Below are 20,647 nucleotides of genomic sequence, written 5' to 3'. Positions count from 1 at the left end.
CATTCAGGTTGGAAACAACTGAAGGGGAGCTTTGTATCAGGAATGTGAGGGGACAAGAAAATCAGCAGAGGCTGCATTAGCAGTCATTGTTGAATAAAATACATTCTAGCTGCCAGAGAAAGGGAACTGGAGTTGAAACAACGTTGGAAGCAGCCCAGCTCTGTGTTTCCTCCCTGGATTTGCATCCCAGGGCAAACAACTGTGTGGGGCACCTGAGCTGGCAGATTGAGGTGGCACATCAAGTCCTGCTTTCATGAAGAAATGCCAACTGCCTCTTATTCAGAAGAAACACTCAGAAGTACTGGAGAAAAAAATATGTTGAGAAGGAAAATGGTGAAAGCTACAGGAAATTACATGGAAAAGGCTGAGTCTCATATTTAGTTGTGTTGTCCTCTTGACCTTTCATCCTTCTTTAAAAAAAGCTTCTCAATGTATGGACAAGGTTGAGTGAGTTTTCCATGTGGCTTAAAATGCAATTTACAGCACTCCTGCTGTTCTGTAATTTTTAGGAAGTGGTTATCCAGAGCACCAAAATTGGGGAACAATAAAGAACAAAATGTCTATAACAAAAAAGCTGAAGATCAGCCTAGTCCCTTCCTTGAGACTATAATACTTTTATTTACAGATTCAGTAGTTCTTGCTTGCCAAAGGGTTCAGAGGGTGAGATATTGTCATCAGTAGCTCTCCAAAGGGTTCTGCTTGCCTTGGGTGTCTTGGAGGAGCTTCTGCTTGGGACAGGGAGTGGTGGAGAGGCACAGATAGGTGTGTTCCCATCCATCTGAAGTGTATTAATGGTGTTCTGAAGTCTGTGAAGGCTCTGAAGGCTGGCTGCCATTTCCAGACCAGAGCAGGCAGTGGTGGTAGGAGGAGTGCAGTCCACTCAGGGTCTGGTGAGTGGAGCCAGCACAGCCCAGCCCTGGCTGGCGGCTCACAGGGAACTGCAGTGGTGCTGCTGTTCTGCTCACTCAGGTTGCTGCACTGTCCTGGGGTCACTAGCTAGACAGCTTACAGGGATCAGAACAAGTTATTCTTCCTTTCCAAGGAGTAAGCTTACTGTCCTTTTGCCATGCTGATAGATTCTTGTTCTTCAGCAGGCAAATTAAAACGTTTCTCAGGTCCACAACTTTGTTTCTCCACCCTGCTCTGTTGATTTCACACCACCTGTTCCTTCTTTCTTGGCCCACTTAAGTCTTCTTCTGCTTATGTTGGCTGCCCTGGCCATCTGATGTTCTTGCCTCCTGTCATGTCAGGTCTTCAAGTCCTTCCTGCCTGCTTGCTAGTAAAACTCCATTTTTGGCCATTCCTTTTTTCTCCCTTCAGACCCATTATCTCATATCCCCTCTCTGGAAGCTGCTTTCATCTAATACTGCTTTTGATTTTCAGGTTTTTATGTCAAACTTGCCTTCTCTTTTTCAAAATTTTCCCAGTACTTTGAAGATGCTGGCACTACACAGAGAAAGCAGAAATACTGATCACAGTGTTCTAAATTCCATGATGCAGGATAAATTATCTTGGTAAACAGGTTGATGTGACAGGCAGGGAGTGGGGTCTGGAGGTGAAAAAGTGTTGCTTTATGTATCCCACAGAGCTCTTTGGACTTTTATCCTCTCGTGTTTAGAAGAGGTTGGACTTCTGAGAGAAAAATAAGGATATTTAGTATGCTGGAAAGAAGGGAAAAGAGAACTAGACTAGCCTCCCAGCCTCAGCCATTCTGTGATTGTGTGATCTGCTGTTAGAAGAAAGGGCTTTATGATGTCACCTTGTGGATATTGTTTATTACCCTTTTTATGGAAGGTGAAATAGTTTTAATAATTAATACCATATAGAAAAATCTTGTGTTAAATGTGTCTTGTTTACCCCTGGTGAAACATGAACTGTTAGGTATCCAAAATACTTAAAAAAACATTTATCTAATGCAGATGGTTCCTGAAACACTAGAGTCCATGAAAGGTGTGCCACCTCATTCTCTCTTTATGCTTCTGCCTAGAAAATGTTTTAACTTTGTAACAATACAGTTTCAAGCTGAGTGAGGTAATTTCAACTGTGTGAATATCAAACTCAGAAATACTGAAGGTTGTGGATTGTGATGGTTGCATGTTTCCTATAGTACTACAGTTTGAATATCAGAAATTGCTGAGAAATGATAACATCTTTATTCTTTATTCCCATTTCTTCCTTACTCAGCACACACACACACACACATAGACACACTCACATACAACACACTTTATGAATATATTTGAGTCAATTTCCCATCACATTTCTCTGTGCACTTCCACTCTGTTCTGGATTTGATATGTGTCTGCGTTGCCCTGACATGAGCTAATAAAACTTTTCAATCCCCTGAAATCCCCAGTGCAGAATAATAGGCTTGCAGGGCAAGCTGTGACTGGTATTCAGAGACAGAAGGAAAGAGCCCAGAACAGCAGATGGTAATCTGGAGCAGGCAAAAGTTTGGGTTTTTTCCCAAAACTTTAGAAAAGTTCTATCAGGAAAAGTCTACAGTGGAAGTGTCTTAGCAAATTTAATGTTATTTTGAAAAGAGGGAGAAGTTTGTGAGGAAAGAAACATGCAAGGAGTAACAGCATGCATGTATTGTTAGCTCATAATGATTGTATATAATTTTTAAAATCCTGATTTATTTTAAACTATTTTCCTTGGTAACTTTTTTTCCCTTTACTATCCAAAATGTGTCCTTTCCAGGCCATGCATTCCTGTTGTTATTTAGCTTTGCAGCTACATTGGGTTTGAAGGGTTCTTCTGATCCAGTCTTGGCTCTGACAGTGATAGTAGTTCTTGATCAGATTGTCAAAGAGATTCTCCTTAAATGAATGTTAACCATTTTACACAGTAATACTCTTGTTGCTCCAAAATGCTGTTGTTTTAATAAAAATAAATATTTTTAAAATTTATAATCCATTTTAAATTTGTGGTTTCTTTTTTCCTTTATTTTAAATAATAGTTACTTTGCAGTTATATTCATCCTACTTACATAAGGTAGATACAGAGGGTAACCATGTTACCTCTGAGCCTTTGTTTTGTTGGGTTCAGCAGGGCAGCTTTGACCCTGCACAGTGCAGCAGGGCACACGTCCCTCAGGCAGCAGAAATTCAGACTAATAAGTGCAGGTAGTACAGTGAAGTCCTATCAAAACCAGTGTAGTCATGCTGGGTTCTGCCAGCCGTGAGCTACATGAGTCTTGCTGTTGGTAAAGTGCAGCTTGACCCTGCTGTGTAAGTCAAAATAAACTCCAACAGTTTAGAGCTGCTGGATTGAGTCACTAAGAAAGGAAACGAGATCTTGTGTGTTTTCAGTAAGTCAGTTACACTGTAGATAAAAAAAAATAATTTTTGGATTTATTATCTATTTTATCAATAGCAATGATAGAAAGTGTATTTGGAGTTTAAAGTGAAAAACTGTTTTAAAATGTGTGTTTTTTCTGTAATTCAGATCGAGTTTTGGTTCGCATAAAAGACTTGACGGCGGAGAAGGCTGATGAGGAGGTTTGGGTTCGTGGCAGAATTCACACCAGCAGAGCTAAAGGTGAGAGGTCTCCAGGGTTTTTGGTTTTATTTCCTCATGTCATTAATACAGCCTTAAGGTTTATTTTGGTTTCATGACCTGTTGCTTATGTCTTGAATTCAAGAAAACTTTGCCACCTGGTTACTCAGGGTTGCCTCAGTGTTACTTTGCCTGGTTCTTTCTCTTTTTCCACCTCTTTTTTTCCCAAGAGGAGAAAGAAGATTTTGATTTTAGCTGTGTGGAAATCAGTTATTGTAGTAAAAGTGAATTTTTGTTTAACTGTACTGCTAAATAACATATGGACAATTATAAATAATAGTAGTTTTAAAATGTCATCATCCTCCTTAAGGTGTTAATAGTTGTGAGATAAAACACTTCTAGGCTTCTACAGTAAAACATATTTATATTATAAATGCATTTGTTGTCAGACAGATCGTATTTCTTCTGCTGCACATGAATATTTTCATCACCACACCTTTTCCTTGATGGGAAACAAAAATCTGTTAAAATTTCAGAATTCTTACTTTCGATTACCAGCATCTAATTATATCCATTTGAACTTCAAATGAGAAGCATCATCTTTCTTCATCCAGACAAAAGGGAAACCCTTGTGTAGGTTCTCAGCAGTGTGGGCTGTCACACTTGGCTGTCTGACAGCCATATTTCTTCCCTGGAATCAGAAGTTCCCTCTGGAGACCAGGTTGCCATATGCAAACTTCAATAGGCTTTGGCCTTTGCAGCTGACATCAGATGCTGACAACTGTTGTGCTGGTTTCAGTTATGGTTGGCAGCTCTGTAGATATAAATAACTTGTCTTTCCAAGAATTGAAAAAAAAAAAAAAGCGTAAAGAAATTATCATCACAAACGAAACTTAAGAGTAGTCTTAAAATTGGGAATGATGCAAATTAGGGGTGAGAATCCAGTACAGAATATCATCAAGATACCAGCTTCATTTCTCTTTTTGAGAATTCATTTTCTTAAAACATGTCCCTCTTAATGAGTATCTGTGCTGCAGATGGTTAAAATAAATAAGGAACTGCATTAAAATATATACATATGATGCACATTTTAATTTGTGTTAGAATCTTTAAACTTAAGGAGCCCTCTGTGATTTCCTCAGTAATTTTGTAATGGAAGTCTCTCAGTTAATTAAAGAAATTGTCAAAAAAGCTGTGAAAGCCTTGGTCATTACATCATGAAGTTGTTCAGACAGAAGACACTCCATCTGATTTAAATGTTAATGTTGTTACTGTCAATATATAAATTCAAATATCCTTATGGCTTTTTTTTTTAAATTTTTTTTTTTGCAATTATAAGAAGAGTTCAGTCTATTAACAGAATTCAGGATATTAGAAGCAGGTGATTACTCTCTGCAATACATTGATATGTGGGGTCTTGTATGATATATACATTTACATCAAACACAGTAACATTTCTGTAGCAAGGCAACGTGAACTTAAAACAAGCTGTTGTAATCCTTCACTTGGACCTCAGGAAAGACTTTTGTTTTTGATGAAACAACAGTGCTTATTTTCAAAACTCTTTAACACAACCTGAAAGAATGAAAGCAAAAGGATTTGATCACGAGCATGAATGATCTGAATTTATTGATGGTGTCTCTTGTTCCCTCTTGGTCTGACAACACAGAACAATTCTGACATTCAGGGAGTGCTGCTAGGGAATGCCATATGCTTGTTTACTTAAGCTTTGGGGAAAGAATCTTACAAGAAAAGCAAATGTTTAAGAGTAAAAAGTAATATTAGCCTTTCCCACACACAACATGGCACTATTCCTACCACTGTGGAAAGGAAAGCCTTGCAGGAAACAGGAAAATCTTTCACAAAAACAAGATTTAGTTTTTCTCAGAAACTTGAATTTGACTCCTAAAGAACCAACATAGCCTTTATTTAACCCTGGGTGGTTCTGACCAATAAACCAAAAAAAATTGATGGGAACAACTGCAGATTCCAGCTGTCTCCTACAGCAAGTCACTGATGGAGTATGATGGAAATTAACTGAAGGATGTGTAAAGAATGGGGTATTGGGAATTTCTGTGGGTTGTACTAAAATTAAAGTTCACAGGGCCCTGTGGTTTGTATCATAGGTTGAATAAATGTTATTTCTGGCCTTATTTTAGAGCCAGCCTAATCTACTGATCAGGTTTATCATTGAAAAGCCCTGGGGACTTTGGTCTGGGTTTGGCCAGGCAGCCTGGTGCTTGTGCAGAGTGTTAGACCTGAACTAGATTTTGGGTTATGAATCCAGAGGTCTATGAAACATCCAAAAACAAGAATTCCACCAAGAGCAATTTAAATATTCGGCCAAATTTTATAATAAACTGTGTAAAGTCTGGCAACTGTAGGTAGCCATCATTTAATCATCATCATTTAATTTATACAGCCAATGTTTTTTTACTCTTTATACACGTTACTTCCTTACATCCTTTTCTTTCATAAGGATTACTGGTTGATTTCTGTGCCGATTTTTGATGGAATTCTCTTATTTGTTCAGTGCCTGAACATTCTGTGCATTTTACTGTGTCAGCTGTTTTTAACCAAATTTCTTTTGAAATGTTTTATCTTTTAGGCATTTCTGTGGGAATGCCATGGTATTGTTTTTTTTAATAGGAACTTAGAGTAGTTTAGTGTTGAATGTAAGTAAATTCAGTGCTGTTTTCCACCTAAACACCACATAAGTATTTTCAAATGCATAGAGAAGATCCAATTGTCCAAATTTTTTCTTACTCAAATGCTTCCTTTTTCACATCTCTTGATCTGGAAAGGCTTCTAAGCATGAGCTAGATTTGATTATGGCTGTATCTTTTTGATAAAAGTATCTTTTTGGTACTTTATTTTGAATACCTTCAGCTCTCTCAGGAAAAGTTCTCTTCCCTCCTTTAATCTTTGTGCTGGGATATTTTAACCAGTCCTGTGAGTGAGGTCCGTTTGATCACTTATCTTTCTGTGTGATTAGAAGTGTTGTTCTGCTAAACATCCTCCTTCATGGAAACAGCTGCTGTTACTCATGGCAGAGACATTTGAGTCCTTTTATAATGCAGATATTCATCAGAGCTCCAGTTTTTGGGATTAAGTACAACCACCAGACTTTTGGAAGAGGAGCTGAGCAAGCTGGTCTTAGTGACTGAGATGTCCCTGCTTATTGCAGGGGATTGGACTGGGTGGCCTTTGAAGGTCTCTTCCAACCCAAACTATTCTGTGACTGCAGGTCTTTCCATTATTTCCTTGTCTTCAAGTTGAGTTACATCCTATCTGCCTTCAGCTGTGTATTTTTTGTTTGAACACCCAGTACATCAGTGCTGAAACTTTGATCATATTTGCTGAATTGTTTGTGACTAAAATCATGGAGACAACTACTATCTCCTAGGAAATACTGTATCCAGCCACACTGTAAGAAACACTGAGAGGTCAAAGATGTGAGATGTGACTCCCTTATCTGTAGAAACTCAGCATATCATGTCCTGTGGAAAAATTGTGCTTTCTTTGTTCACTTGCTGGATCTGTAACACAGCCTGCATTTTTCTAATTTAAGTCTCTTATTTAATGTTTGCCTGCAAGAAATACATGCATCTGTACCATATTGAATGTTGCAGCCTCTGGAATACAGAAGTAGTTATACACTTTTTTTTTTTTTTTTTACGTAATTAATTTTGTTGCATTTTTGTCATAGGACAAGATTAGTTATTTTCAATAATTATAATTATTTAATAATATTTTGTATTGGGTTTGTGTGTTTGCTTTTATTTCCATTAGACTATGTGTCAGGGATTCTGCATTGATTTTTCTGATACTCTTGAATTGTCTGTAGCTATGTGTCAGGAATGGTAATCTGCATAATTACAAATAAAAACTGCAAAACAGTTATTAAAATTACAAAAAAACCCTGGCTTTTTAGTGTCAAGTTTCAAGTTAGGTATGTGTTGGTTTATTGGTTTAGAGTTTAAGTCAACAAAGCAGGGAAGTAGCTGTCTATAACAAAACTTCTGGCTTCTTCCTATTCTCACCATTTCAATGGAAATGTTGTGACCTTCCAAGTCAGAACTTGGGGTTAAAGTCATACTGGTGCCTTTATCAGATACTGGTACACCAGTGAAACTTTTGTTGTTAATGTCTCTCTAGGAAGAAGCATTTAAAATCACCATATTTCCTTAAAACTAAATCAAGGAATAAATGATTATTAGAGATGTGAGCAGAAGTATGAAATGATTGTAACTGTCAGCTAAACAGATTAGAATGAGCTTTGTTGACTTGGAAATACCCGTTTTAAAAGTCAACAAAATGCACTGTGTTCTTTGTACATTATTATTAATTCCTATTAACTTCTTTTTCCCTAAGCTGTTCATGAATAAATTGCTCTTACAGGAATTTTTAATTGGGTCTTTTAGGTGCTTGTCATTCACTAGAATCAATACTCCTTTTGTTCCCGTTCATTCTGAATGTGTGGTGTATTATAGAATGGACATTGTTGGTTTAGTCCTTGTGGTGCAAAATGAAGCCTAATTCTCTCAGAGCAGTTTTGTAAAGTGAACTCTGCAGCTTAGATTTGAGAAGATGAGGAAAAACTTCTTTAAAATAGTTTAGACTTGAAGTAGTTGTGAGCAAAGAAACAAGGAAAAGTATGATATATATCTTGCAGTTGAAGAAAAAGTTACTTTCAAAGTTATGATTTGTTGGTTTTCTTTTGTCTAAATATTCTTTCTCTTGGAAGGCTTATTGTTATTTTTAGAAAATGTCCATTCAAATGTTTATAGATGTAAGGCACAATTATTTAATTTATCTCAATGTTTGTGTGTTGTACATGTACAGCTGAGAAGTTGGAAACAGCTTTTTGGAGGGGGCAGCAATGAATGAGAGAGAGAGACACGCACACTCTTAAAAGCTCAGTTTATATTTAAGTAGTAAAGAATTTTTTCTCATTCACAAAGACCTGGAGTAACTTGTCCTTAATACACCTGTGTTGTTTCTCTTTGTATTCAGGGAAGCAGTGTTTCTTAGTCCTGCGTCAGCAGCAGTTTAATATCCAGGCTCTTGTGGCTGTGGGACAGCATGCAAGCAAGCAGATGGTAAAGTTTGCTGCCAAGTAAGTAAGCAATTATATCCTGTTGTCAGAGTAAACAATGGTGGGAACCAGGACTCCCAGGGGTTGGGACCATTTTCACACATTAACATCAATGCTTCGTTTGTTTTAAAATGTAGTTATTTAAATTGTCAGCTCTCTATTGCGTTGAATACATTATACTGACAAAAGATAAAATAGAGAACAGGCTTGAAATTCATTCTGAACTGCTGAAGCAGCATTCTCTTGCCATAGACAACCTACATTTTCTTCCAAGCTGGCCAACAAAAAGTCTGGCAAGCTGAGCTTAGTGGGGCACTTGGTTTGGTGTGTGGTGGTGCTGTGTGTCTGCACATGTTCAGCCTTTTTCCTCTACCAGACCTGCAGTGTAGTAATACATTTTATACTTAGAACTGATGTGAAGAAGTCCCATATTACAAGTGGCTTACTGAGTTGAAGAAATTAAAAGTAGCTCCCATGCACTGGGTTAGTCTTATCTACACCTTATTTTTGTCACTAAAATTTTAATTTTTAAAAAAATTGGCAGGGGTAATAGTTAGACTTGCCAATTGAAAAGAATGTTTGTTGCAGCAATTTGAATTAAGTTATTTGGTTTGTTTTGTTTCTAAAGATAAAAGATTACCTTTCCCTTCTGTTTGCATCAAGGTTGTGCTTTCAGGTTGTCCGGTAGTAAACATGTTTGTGTGACAAATATGCTTTATAGTAGAGCTTTAATCATCTCTATCTACTTGTTCACAAATAGAAATGTGGATCAATTCTGTGCAGTTTATTTGGTGCAGAATATGTTTAACATGTGGCACTTGAGTTGCTTCTGTGTAGTTCTTGGCAATACTCTCATGCCTGGGAAGGGAGCCCCCACTAATTAGCTGCAAAAGTGCTACAGCCTTCAACCTTCAATATGTCAGGGAGGGGAAGGATTCATTATAGGAGAGACTTCCAGAAGCCAAGTTAAGAAGGTTGGGATAATGCTTCTGCTGATGGGCTTCAAGGCAAGAGGAAAACAGAACCAGCAGTGTTTGTTGTTTGGCGGTGCTCAGTGCTGGCAGTGCCAGTGTGAAACATGCTGTTCACAGGTGTTTATGAGCCAAAGTGAAGTGTTCTGTTTCTTGGTGAAATGATTTGTTCTCTCCAGCCCTTGGAATCTCTGAAAAGAATTGAGTGTATAATGTACTTGTTCCCTAATTCATCTCCCTTGGAACTCCCAACAGTCCGCCTGTGCTCCCTCGAGAAACTTGTGCTACAGAGCAGTGGAACAACTCTTAGAGTTGTGATGCACACTCTTCTGTTCTCCACTTCTCACTTCTCTCCAATATCTCTCCTTTTTCAGTTTTCTTTGTGCTTCTCTCCACAGCTGAATTTCTTAGCCTTCATGATTGGTAAATCTTTGTGGTTAGGAGCTCATGAGGGGGAAGGTGGTCTTTACTCTATTTTTCCATATGCTGACTGCCACTCATAAACCTTCTGTGATGTTTTCTTGTGATTCACTGATCTTTTTTTACTCAATTAGTTTTCTGCCAGGTTAGTGATTTAAATTAGGTCATGGAGGTCCAGAGCTCTAACAAGGAGGGGTAAACAGTGGAAGAGGGTATCAGGAAACAGTAGAGGGTGAAGCTCCTTTCTCTTCTGGCAGCAGTGAGCTGTTAAATCAGGCAGAACCTCATCCTTTGGTTCTTCTCAACTCCCTGTCATCTTCCCTCTTGATGAGACAGACTTGAATTCTTCAGAGTAGCTAGACTGATGATGTTTGTACTGTGTTTTGACTTTTCCTTCTGCTCCTTTTTTTGGGATAGCATTTGCTAGCTGAATCCTGGTACTTACCCTCACTTACTTTGTAGCTTTTGTGTTTCCCTTATTATTTGTGCTTCTGAAATGATTACATGCTCATCATTATGTTCTCTGAGTGGTGTAACTATTACAGCCTTCTGGATTTTCTTTTGGGGGTTTGCTCTTGGTTTTTTTAACACCATAAGTGCAGTCATCTCAGGATTCCTTCCCACCAACAAGGCTATTTTATCAATATCCTGCCATGCTCTCACTTTTTCCAGTGTTTCATCTCCTGATGAAAGACAATTCTGTCTTGCTGCTGCCACTGCAGCTGCCTCTTGTCCTTCAGAGGCTGCTGCTGTTCCCTGCCAGGGGGTGCACGTGGGGTCACTGTGTCAGCAGCACCTGAGGCAGAGCCCAGTACGTGCCTGTCCTCAGACACTTCCCTGCTGCCTTTCACCTGCTCTGCAGTGATCCCATTATTTCTAGCAGATGAGGCTGGGCTTAGATGTCTAAAAATAACTATCCTGTTTCCCTGCCTTTCTCGGTGTCTTTTTTTACCATCTCGTTTCCTATGTGCTAAATGAGGAAACACAAATTTCTGAAGAAAAATTTAACTCAAATACCGTAAATTTAAATTAAATTTTAAAATGTTTTCACTGATAGTATATAAACTATATTTTCCACGTGCTGTTTTCTCATATTTTCATGTTGTGTCCACAACTTTGTTTAAATAATTCTGTAAAATTCTAGATCTTGAATTTTTATTTTTATTTGATTAAATAATGAGCACTTTTTGTACAAATTTTCATAAATTATAAACAAACCAGTTCCTCTTTTAGATATTGGCACATGGAAACCAAGAACTTTCATAATGTTCTGTGGTCAGCAACATTTGTACAATAATTACCACCATTATCATTAGAATGTGAGTTTTTAGTGAAAGATATTTCATAGTGGTTCAGCTCAGGTTTACCAAGAAATTTCTGTGAGTTTAACCATGGAAAGTTTCTAGTTGAACCTTCAAAACAAACATAGCACAGAGCCAGTCAAGATACAGTTGTGGAATTGTTCTTCTGTCTTTTATCAGAAAACACAATTCAGCCTGGTCCTGCAAGGGATGCTGTGTAAGAGAAACAGTTAATTGTCTCTTTTAGACAGCAGAAGTGTCAGTAATTCATCTTAGTAATTTATCAACCAGCTTTTTTTCCATCAAGCACTGGGTGTGGCTGGTTTTGGTTTTCTTTCTCCTTTTTTATCTCAGCTTTGAGCCTTTCCCGCCACCCCACTGCCAGAGCCATGTGAGCAGTTGGGAGAGGTGGTTAACACATTCTAATTTAGGTGCTCAAAAAATTTGCTGTTGCCACAGGAAGTAACTTGTTGGCTCTTTGTAGTAGAGCTAGAAAGTAAAAATGCAGGAAAGAGATTAAAATGGAGGGGGGGGAAAGATAGTTAACTTGTATGAAAATAGTTCACAATGTGGAAAAATGTATGTAAGTTCTTTAGCTAGATAAATTGGTAATACCAGGAAGACTGCTGGATATTGCAGAATGTTCTCTTTATCCATTTCAGTTTAATTTTTATATCAGAAGACTGGAAGAAAATGTCAAATTGTAGCTAAGTGTGCTGGTGACACAGAAATTGAACGGATAAATGGGGAGTCAGGAGTGTATAATAACCAGGGTTCATTTAGAATATTCACTTCAATGCTCTTCAGTGTGAATTTGTACCTTTGTGATTGTTTGGTCAGATTTGGTGGGTGTTCAGGATTAATAAATAGAAAAGTGCAGAGAGAAAGGTGAGATTGTGCTAGATAACTGACTTAACAGGAGCCAGTGCAGTTCTCTGACTTTTGGAAAAGAGGAATAAAATGCCATTAATGTAATATGTGCCTGGTTTTAGGGAATTCTGGAATATTTTGTCCACTTTTGTTGTCTTTGTGTCTGAATACATGTCAGATTGGAAAAGGTTGATGGTGAAGTTGCAAGAAGAAATGATACATGGTCAGGCAAATCTGCCTTCTGTGAGACTAAAGAAAACTCTTCTATCCTGGAGAAATTAGTGAGTGATTTAAATCCCAGTCTGGTGGTGCTATCCAAGATTTTCTGCCAGCAGAGGGTTCTTTACATTGCAGGCACGAAGGTATGACAGGATGCAGTGGGCAGAGGATGAAATTAAGGGAATGTAGAAAGGAAATAAAGTGTAGGTTTTTAAACTGAAAATTACTAAAAATGCATTGTGAATTTTGTAACTTAAAATCTTTAAAAGCAGATTGGATTTTTTTCCTCCAGAAGATACCCAGGTTCAACCAAGTGTTAGAATGTTGGTATAGGAAACCAACCATTACATTTTTAGAATGAAGAGAATAAGGATAGGTGTTTTTATATACAGTGTCAGATAATTTCCTTTCAGAGGGCTTCATGCATACTTGCCATATTTGTGCAGTCAGGATTACAGTTGTTCTTGTTGTGTACAAAATGTTTATACTCTTAAATACTAACAAAATGCACTCATATTTTGAAAGTAAATCATTGCCTTTACTTTCACTGGCATTCAGATAAAGGATCATTGATTATTATCTACTAAGACAATTATTTAATATTTTGTGTTTAATAATGTATTCATATAATTTGTGCAGTCTGCTTACAGAAAGGTGTTGAAGAAAAACCAAGAAAATGCCAGAATAAGTATAGATGGTATGGAAGAAGTAAACATTTTCTATTTGAAGTCTATAAATAATCAAGTTTCTTCCTATTCTTCAGGCTTTTGACCAAGTTGATTGTGATTCACTTTGGGAGGCCAGCCTGGGTTCAGCTTGCAACACAAAGCTGTTGATGAAAGATATTGTTATAAAGACTGCAAGAATGCAATCCTGTGGTTAAAAGAGAAAGTCTTGGCTAATAGACGTGCAGCTAATTAAGAGGGACATAAGGCATCTAGTGGACACTTTGGAAATTATAATCTTCATTTTTTTGAATATACATATAAAAGTTCCTTCTACAGAGAAATTTTTTATTGTTGCACTTCATGAATCTATATATTTAAATAGTTCCTTTTTGGATTAAACAATCTAAAGATGTCTGTTTTCTTAATGCCTTATGCATCCTACTTTAGTTTCTAGTTCCTGGTAATATTAATTGCAGGTATAAATGTTGTTGTCCTTAGTGGAAATTGTGGTACTTTGGCATGTTTTTCTGCTACTTGTTCCCTTTTAATTGGTGTTAGGGGGTTTTTTGTTACCCAGGGGAATTTTATCAAAAATCACCTAGATGACTTACTCCTGCTGCTGTGGAGAATGCTTCGCTGTAGTTACTGGCATTTTATTAAAACATCTTGTTTCTTGTTGTAACTTGGACTGGAAATGCCATTTCAGTAACATCCTGGGGATTACCTGTTGGGATCAGAGCAGCACCTTCCAGGTTTCTGTGTTTACATTTGATGTGGTATTGTGGACTTCAGACACTTCAGCTCCAGGTCTTGCTGAGCATGGTTCAAACAGAACTCAAAACACAACCTTTTATTTCCATACTGGATTGAATGTGGAGTTTAAATGAGGAAAAACACATTTTTTAATTATCAAACGAAATTTTACAGGAGATGATGGATGTTTATAAATACAAAGATGGTCACATGCAGTAGGACCCTTCCTCCTAATGCTTTTGTGTGCCCAGGCAATTAACTGAATATTTGTTTACAGGGACCTACACAGTTAGGAACACAGTTGAAATACATCTTAAAATTATGGCAAATGTAATGACTAAGGAATGCTGCAGTTTTAAATATGTTCCAGATCAAGAAACATGGTTTAATTGCAACTCCAGTGTAGAGATGGAGAGAAAGCTCATTTTATCCTGTGTGCGAAGTTTTAAAGTTAGGCGAGTTTGCAAAGCAATATTGCAGTTACAGTGATGTAAAAGTCAGTTTCTTCCTCTATTTTTAACCTGATACCTGATTTTGCACGTGTTGAATTCCTTGCATGTTGTGATCAGAGAACTTCACTAACAGTTCTCATCCATGGGATCACCAATCTAATTATGATTCTATCATACAACACATTTATATTTAATTATTCTTTTCTTTTTCACAGCACAGAGAATTTCCTTCAATAACTTTAAAACATTATTTGCTGTTATTAGTGAGAAGGCTTTTATTCAGCAGATTAGAAACTGATACTTTCAGTGAAGACACTGCTATTCATGTCATTGGTGTTTTCTGGACATTTGCCAAAATGTTGACATGGAAAAGGAGGCAGGAAAAACAGAGGAGAACTGTTCAGGGGGAAAAAAGTTCACATAAGAGTAAAACTTTAATTCTTTTCTAAAATTCTTTTTTAAAAAACATTCACGCATTTGTAAAGCAAGGGGAATTTATAGTTACACTTTATACTGGTTTAGCATCATCGATGATCATGCTCTCTTGCATCCAAAGAGCTGTATTGCTTCCACAGTCTGTGTAAGGAGTTTCAAACAGAATCATTTGTAGTCAAAAGTACTTGGAAGCCCTTGGTGTCATTTCAATTATCCTTTCTCTGTATTTGTTGCCTCTGCTAAACTACTGGAGGTGGAGGCTCACCCACAACTAAATGGATTCTTATTTAACTCTACTCTCAACCTCTGCTTTGTACAAATTTAGTTGTGATTTGAGCAGCTGTAGCTCTTCTAAAGTGTAAATGTACCAGAAGAACGTGCTGTTCACAAATTCAATGCAGTACATGGAATTACCTAATGGTTAAGCAAGTCAAGCATATGAAGCACCCTTGTCTGTATTAACTTTAGAGCAGCTAATAAGTTCTATCATCTGAAAGTGTTACCATCAAAAAAAAGTGTGATCCGGTAAAATACTCCAGTTTGACTTTCTATTTTTTAGTTAATTGGAATTTACTTACAGTGCCAGTGTTAGGTTTTGAGAATTTGATGCTTGAATTTTCCACTGTTACTTTAATCATCAGGGTTTTCAAGATTTTTATTCAAAGTAAAAAAAGTGCCTGCCTTTTAAAGTTGAGGGTTGTTAATGGCTCTTTGCTTTACTGCTTTCAGCATTGGCCAGCTTGTCTGATGACATCCTCACTCACCTCTTATTATTTGCAATTAAATTGTGGGCCTGATACTTTCCTGCTGTTTCCTGAGGGCTTAGGTGGTCAAGTGATGTACATAAAGTGTTTTCCAGCTTTCTCAAGAAGGACTCACAAGTGAAAGATTAATGTAATGTTAGTTTTCCTAAAAAGGAAGGTAATACTTTTAGATATTTGGCCTCTTGTAAGCTAACAGAGAAACAGTGAAAATGTATTTCCAGTTAGGGTGAGATTATCTGTAGGAAAGGGCTGATTTAAACTCCAGTACCTTAAATGGGTAAATGAAAAATGCTCATACAAATTCTTTTCTCACCTTTGACTCTTGAGGCTTTTGTTGTTTGCTTACAGCACACATACTTTATATCGTATCTTTGGAACACTTTCAGGATGGTGTGTGGTGTTCTAATGTACTCTTAGTGACTCTTAGGATGTCCCCTGTCACAGAGAAATGGCTTTGGAGCATCTTGCATCTTTCAGTAACAAGTCATGTAGTTTAAACAAGCTGAACTAGTTTTGATTTTCCCCTTCAGTTCTAGGACTTCCCTTCAGTTTGTTGTTCTGCTGGTGAAGACACATCTTGCAGATAAATGCATCAGCTGACACATGGAAGAGTTTCTATGGCCTAGAAAAAAAGCTCTGCCACTTGTCAGTTTATGTATAAACACACACACACAAAATGGGCAAGCACTGAGCTCAGTCATAATTCTTTCCCTCTCAGGTCTTCCATCCCAGTTTGAATTCATTGTGGCTGGGGATATTTCAGCAAACTCCTTCATCAGTCATTTATTAGATATGAAATTAACTTCAGATCCTTTACTCGGTTGTTCTGTTGTCCAGCAGTCCGTACATGAATGCATGTGCAAGTGCATGAATGGTGCTCAGTGCTGAGCCTGCTGCAGCGTGCAGGGAACTTACTGAGCCTTCTGTCTCTCTCTGTTGCCAGCATCACCAAAGAGAGCATTGTGGACGTAGAAGGCGTTGTGAGGAAAGCACATCAGAAAATTGGAGGTTGTACCCAGCAAGACGTTGAGCTTCACGTTCAAAGGGTAAATTTTTGAGCAAAAGGAACGCTGGTTAATTGTTTGATAGGTTATCTGTTGAGAGTGTCTGTCTGTCTACATACATAAACTTTGTCAATAAGGAATCCCATGCCAGAGAAAAAAAAAATGCTTTAAACTACAAATTTCAGTGGTTTATATGTAAAAATTAAACACTTCTCGTTTTAAGATACTTGGAGTTTATATTTCCCTGTTTTTATCTGCCATTTGAATTACAGTATCAAGTGAAATAAAGTATCTCACTAGAACAATTTGGCTAGGAAAGCTTGTAATTCTAGGTTTTGATTCTTAACTGCAGTAGATACTGGAATAAATAGTCTGCTTCTTTTTAAGTGCAAGTCAGGAGTTTCTTCTTTATCAGAGTTACAATCTTCCCCTCAGTACAATGGACAGGAATACATAATTCTCACAGAAATAAACTCTCAGTGGCTTAACAGTATGGAAACTTTTGAAATCTAAAGTTCCTGGAGCTTGTGCTATAGGGCTGGAGGAAGTGTAACTTTATAATTTGTTTAAATAGAAAGCATATTTAAACCTTTATGTAATATCCTTTTCTTCTAAAGGTTTTTAACTAAACTGCATGCCTACAATACAGCTGAAACCCTGTCGCCTCAGGAGTAGAGCACAATGGCTATTATAGCAGGGAGGTAAATCTTACCTAACAGCACTGGGGAAAATCTGCAGATTTTGAAGAAACATGTTTTAATATGTGTGCAGATTATCCTATGCTTGATTTTTTTCTGAAAGAACATCAAATTCACTGCTCCTCTAGGAGCAATACTAACCCATAAGGCACAGCAAGGTGATTTTCATTCTCTGATTGTATTTTAGTTATCTCATAAATTTTTGAATCTGAAATAGCTCTTTCAGCTATATTCAGTTGATAAGTAAATGATACATTAACAAGGAGAAGAAAGGGATGATCTTGCTGGAATCAGAACTTAAAACTCAGTGAAATCTGGTATATTCAGAGCTGACATTCATGCCAAAAGGCTTGTCCCTCAGGCTGTATGAACTTGCTCAATTTGGTGCTTCCCAGAAGAAAAAAAGATACTTCAAATCTTTCAAAGGGAAAGCAAGAACTAAGCACTTCAGTATTGTCATGAGAATGCACAGTGTATCTCAACTGGAATAAAATCACAGCCTTAGAGCAGCCTATGCAAACACTGTTTCAAGTCTCTGCTAGAAATATCCTTTCATAAATCACACCTCCTTTTGAGCAGAGCCTCATGCTATTTCTGTTCTCTCTCAATTTCAGATCTATGTGATCAGTTCAGCTGAGCCTCGGCTACCCTTACAGCTGGATGATGCTGTTCGACCAGAAGTGGAAGGAGAGGAGGTGAAAACTTTGCATCCTCAAATGCTTTTTATTGTCTTTGTAGCTGAACAAAAGCACGAAAGCCAAGCAACTTCCTTAATGCGGTGATTCTGGGGGTTTGTTAGGTTTGCATTTACTTCCTTTGTGCTATCCAGAACTGTGTTCAACATCTCTGTATAGCTTTGATGTCTGCTGAACTGCTGTAGGAGGTCAAAACCAGAGGGTTTCCAATCTTGTGTGTGTGTCTGCTGCATCCTCATGGTTGGGTTCTGCCTGTGACCTCTGGAAGAAGTTGCACCTTCAGTTTTGCTATGCTGCCAGTTTGCTGCATGTTCTTTCTAGAATGATCTAGAAGTTCTGCTGAACATAGAAATGATCCTCTGCTTTTAGCCAGAGGGTGTTTTTCTCCAGTGATTTTCTTTTGTTAAGTTTTGGGGTCTTTTGGGTGTGTGTGTATTCACTATGTGCTTTTGCACAACTGTTTAGGATGGAAGAGCTACTGTAAACCAAGATACAAGACTGGACAACAGAATCATTGATCTGAGGGTAAGGAACATGCAGTGCTGCAGGCTTTCCTGCAAGTGTTTATTCTTCATATTTCTGATCCACAAAGCAATAAAGGTCATGGATTTGATGGAATTGTATTGTTGGCCAGAAAAAAAATGAAGAGTATGTTTTTGTGGTTTTGCATGGTATTGTAAAAGCACAGGATTTTTGAATCCTAAATGTTTGTCTTTACTGGCATTAATTAAAGAACATATATTGGTAGTTCAAAGGCAAACATTGATGATTTGACATGTGGCCATTTACATCTGGGCTTTTAGCTGCAAAAGTCAAAGGTGACTGAATAGGGACAATTTAGAGGCAACATTTTTTCTCAGATGTAGTTTTTGTCCTCCAAAGCCTGTAAAGAGCTCGGGTTTGAAGTATAAGATGGAAGTTCTGAGTTTTAACAGGCAGTTGGGGTGCTGTAATGCATGCCTTGCCAAAGGAATTGTACCAGGCCACAATACCAGTCTCATTCTCTTTGTTTCTTCCACAGCATTCATGTATTTTCCCTTTTTTCCTGAAATGCCTTTCTTTATCCAGGTCATAGAGACCCAACCTTCTGTGAATTCATAGACCTCTTAAATATTTACCATTTCTGATCAGCAGCAAAATATTCTACTAAATTACTTACAGAACTTTGATTCTTTTTTAATGAAACAGCAGCTGACACTTTGAAGTGTGTAACTAACTATTACTGACTTGAGGGATCCTGGCCTATTCCAAGGCTTTTTAGCCATTTTAGGCTCTCCACAATAAAATTTTAATCAACATTGAATGAAAACTGTGCTTAGCTCTTTTTTTTTTTTGATACCTAGTACTGCCTTCAGAGTTCTTGATAGTGGCAGTTTCTCAGTAAATCAATCTTTGCACCTGCAAAATGAAACAAAAAAGTCATTTATTGGAAAATCTGGAAAAGTTCTGGCACTGAGGTCCATATAGCTTTTCAACATCTGATCTCTTCATTTCAGCAACTAAAACTACTTCTGTCAATTGTTTTACTTGTACCAAAGTTAACTGCTTTTCACTTGACCCCCATGTACAATACTGAACAACTTCAGTCTGTGGTTACTTTTCAGGGTACTCAGTATCTCATCATATTGGTCACTTAATCTGTCTTAAATTAAGCCTTTAATGAAAAGAATTCTATACTAATGATTGAAAGTGAAAATCATTTGAAGGATCATCAGCTTATGGTAGTGCTAAGGCAGTGTACTGAACTGAAGGGGAGAAATCTGGGAACTGCAAGCTTTATTTGAACATCTGGTGATGAATAAAAATAACCAACAGCACTCCAGAGAAACCATTATAGAAATGGCAAGAAAATCCATTATATTGAAGAAACACCTGTAAAATAAACTGAAAGGAGCCATGAGGCCCAAAGAGAACGGAGAAATTTTACGAAGGCAAACAACATTTAAAAATACTGGGTGAAAATGGCTTGGAGGTATCCTTGGCTGTAATGCAGTTGAGGGCATCTGCATAGCAAAGCCTAAGAACGTATATAGTAATGGAAGAAGAAGGAAAACTCATGCCAAAATAAACACAAGAGATGAAATGGAAAAGTCTGGACTAAAGTTCTTCTGCCCCTGTACACATCCAGTAGTTCAGCATGACCCTCCCAATACTTCTGAAATACCTGCTCAGTACAGCAGTAGGGCATTAGTTGTCAGTATTCTGCCTGGAGGGTGCAACTGCTGACCTAAGTGGATGTTGCTGTAACCTCTCCTGTGTCCCAACCACTGTTGGGACACCCTTTATTCAGCAATGTCTGGCACCTTGTTTTGAGTTCTGAACCTTAATTCTGTGTTAAAGAGCTGTTTTTCTCCTCAGCTCCAGCAGCTGCTGCAGTGTGGTGCTAAGCAGCTGTTTCATGCTGGACAGGAATTCAGGTTGGCTTTTCACAGAACTGGTGGAAGGATGAAATGCCAGATCTCAGTACTGCAGTGTCTACGTCTCATTCTCTGCATACACCTGTGGCTGGGTGTGATCTGGCCACAGCTTGCCCATGATTAGACTTGGGTGTCTGTCTTGCCTTCCTCCTCTGCACAGGAAGAGTTTTTGTCTCAGACTGTGTCACATTTCTGTGTGTCTTTTCTGTTGCACCTTTCATTATGTGTTTCAGAGCAAAAGCAGATTCTAAATATGTGTTATTTTAATCTTTTTTTTTAGAGGGAGTGCTGAATAAGCAGAAAAGATATTTAATGAAGAAAGGGCAAATTTCAGTGAGAACACATGTATATATATATATGTACATCCTAAGCATTGTATGT

The 20,647-nt window shown here is 37.7% G+C and overlaps 2 protein-coding genes across 2 annotated transcripts in view; both read left to right on the top strand.

Moving 5' to 3' along the window:
* Positions 1-20,647, top strand: part of ZRANB3 (zinc finger RANBP2-type containing 3) — a 254,638-nt gene that overhangs the window by 44,047 nt on the left and 189,944 nt on the right. The window lies entirely within an intron of this gene.
* DARS1 (aspartyl-tRNA synthetase 1) overlaps positions 1-20,647 on the top strand; it is a 36,805-nt gene that overhangs the window by 2,295 nt on the left and 13,863 nt on the right. The window contains exons 3-7 of the mRNA XM_083865136.1: positions 3,451-3,543; positions 8,518-8,620; positions 16,396-16,498; positions 17,769-17,849; positions 18,315-18,374. Of these exons, the coding sequence (XP_083721262.1) occupies positions 3,451-3,543; positions 8,518-8,620; positions 16,396-16,498; positions 17,769-17,849; positions 18,315-18,374 (440 nt within the window). The remainder of the gene's footprint in view (positions 1-3,450; positions 3,544-8,517; positions 8,621-16,395; positions 16,499-17,768; positions 17,850-18,314; positions 18,375-20,647) is intronic.

Source organism: Zosterops lateralis, assembly GCF_965231275.1.
Source record: "Zosterops lateralis genome assembly, chromosome: 7".
In the NCBI taxonomy this organism is placed as follows: Eukaryota; Metazoa; Chordata; class Aves; order Passeriformes; family Zosteropidae; genus Zosterops; species Zosterops lateralis.
This window is presented reverse-complemented; position numbering and strand designations above follow the sequence as displayed.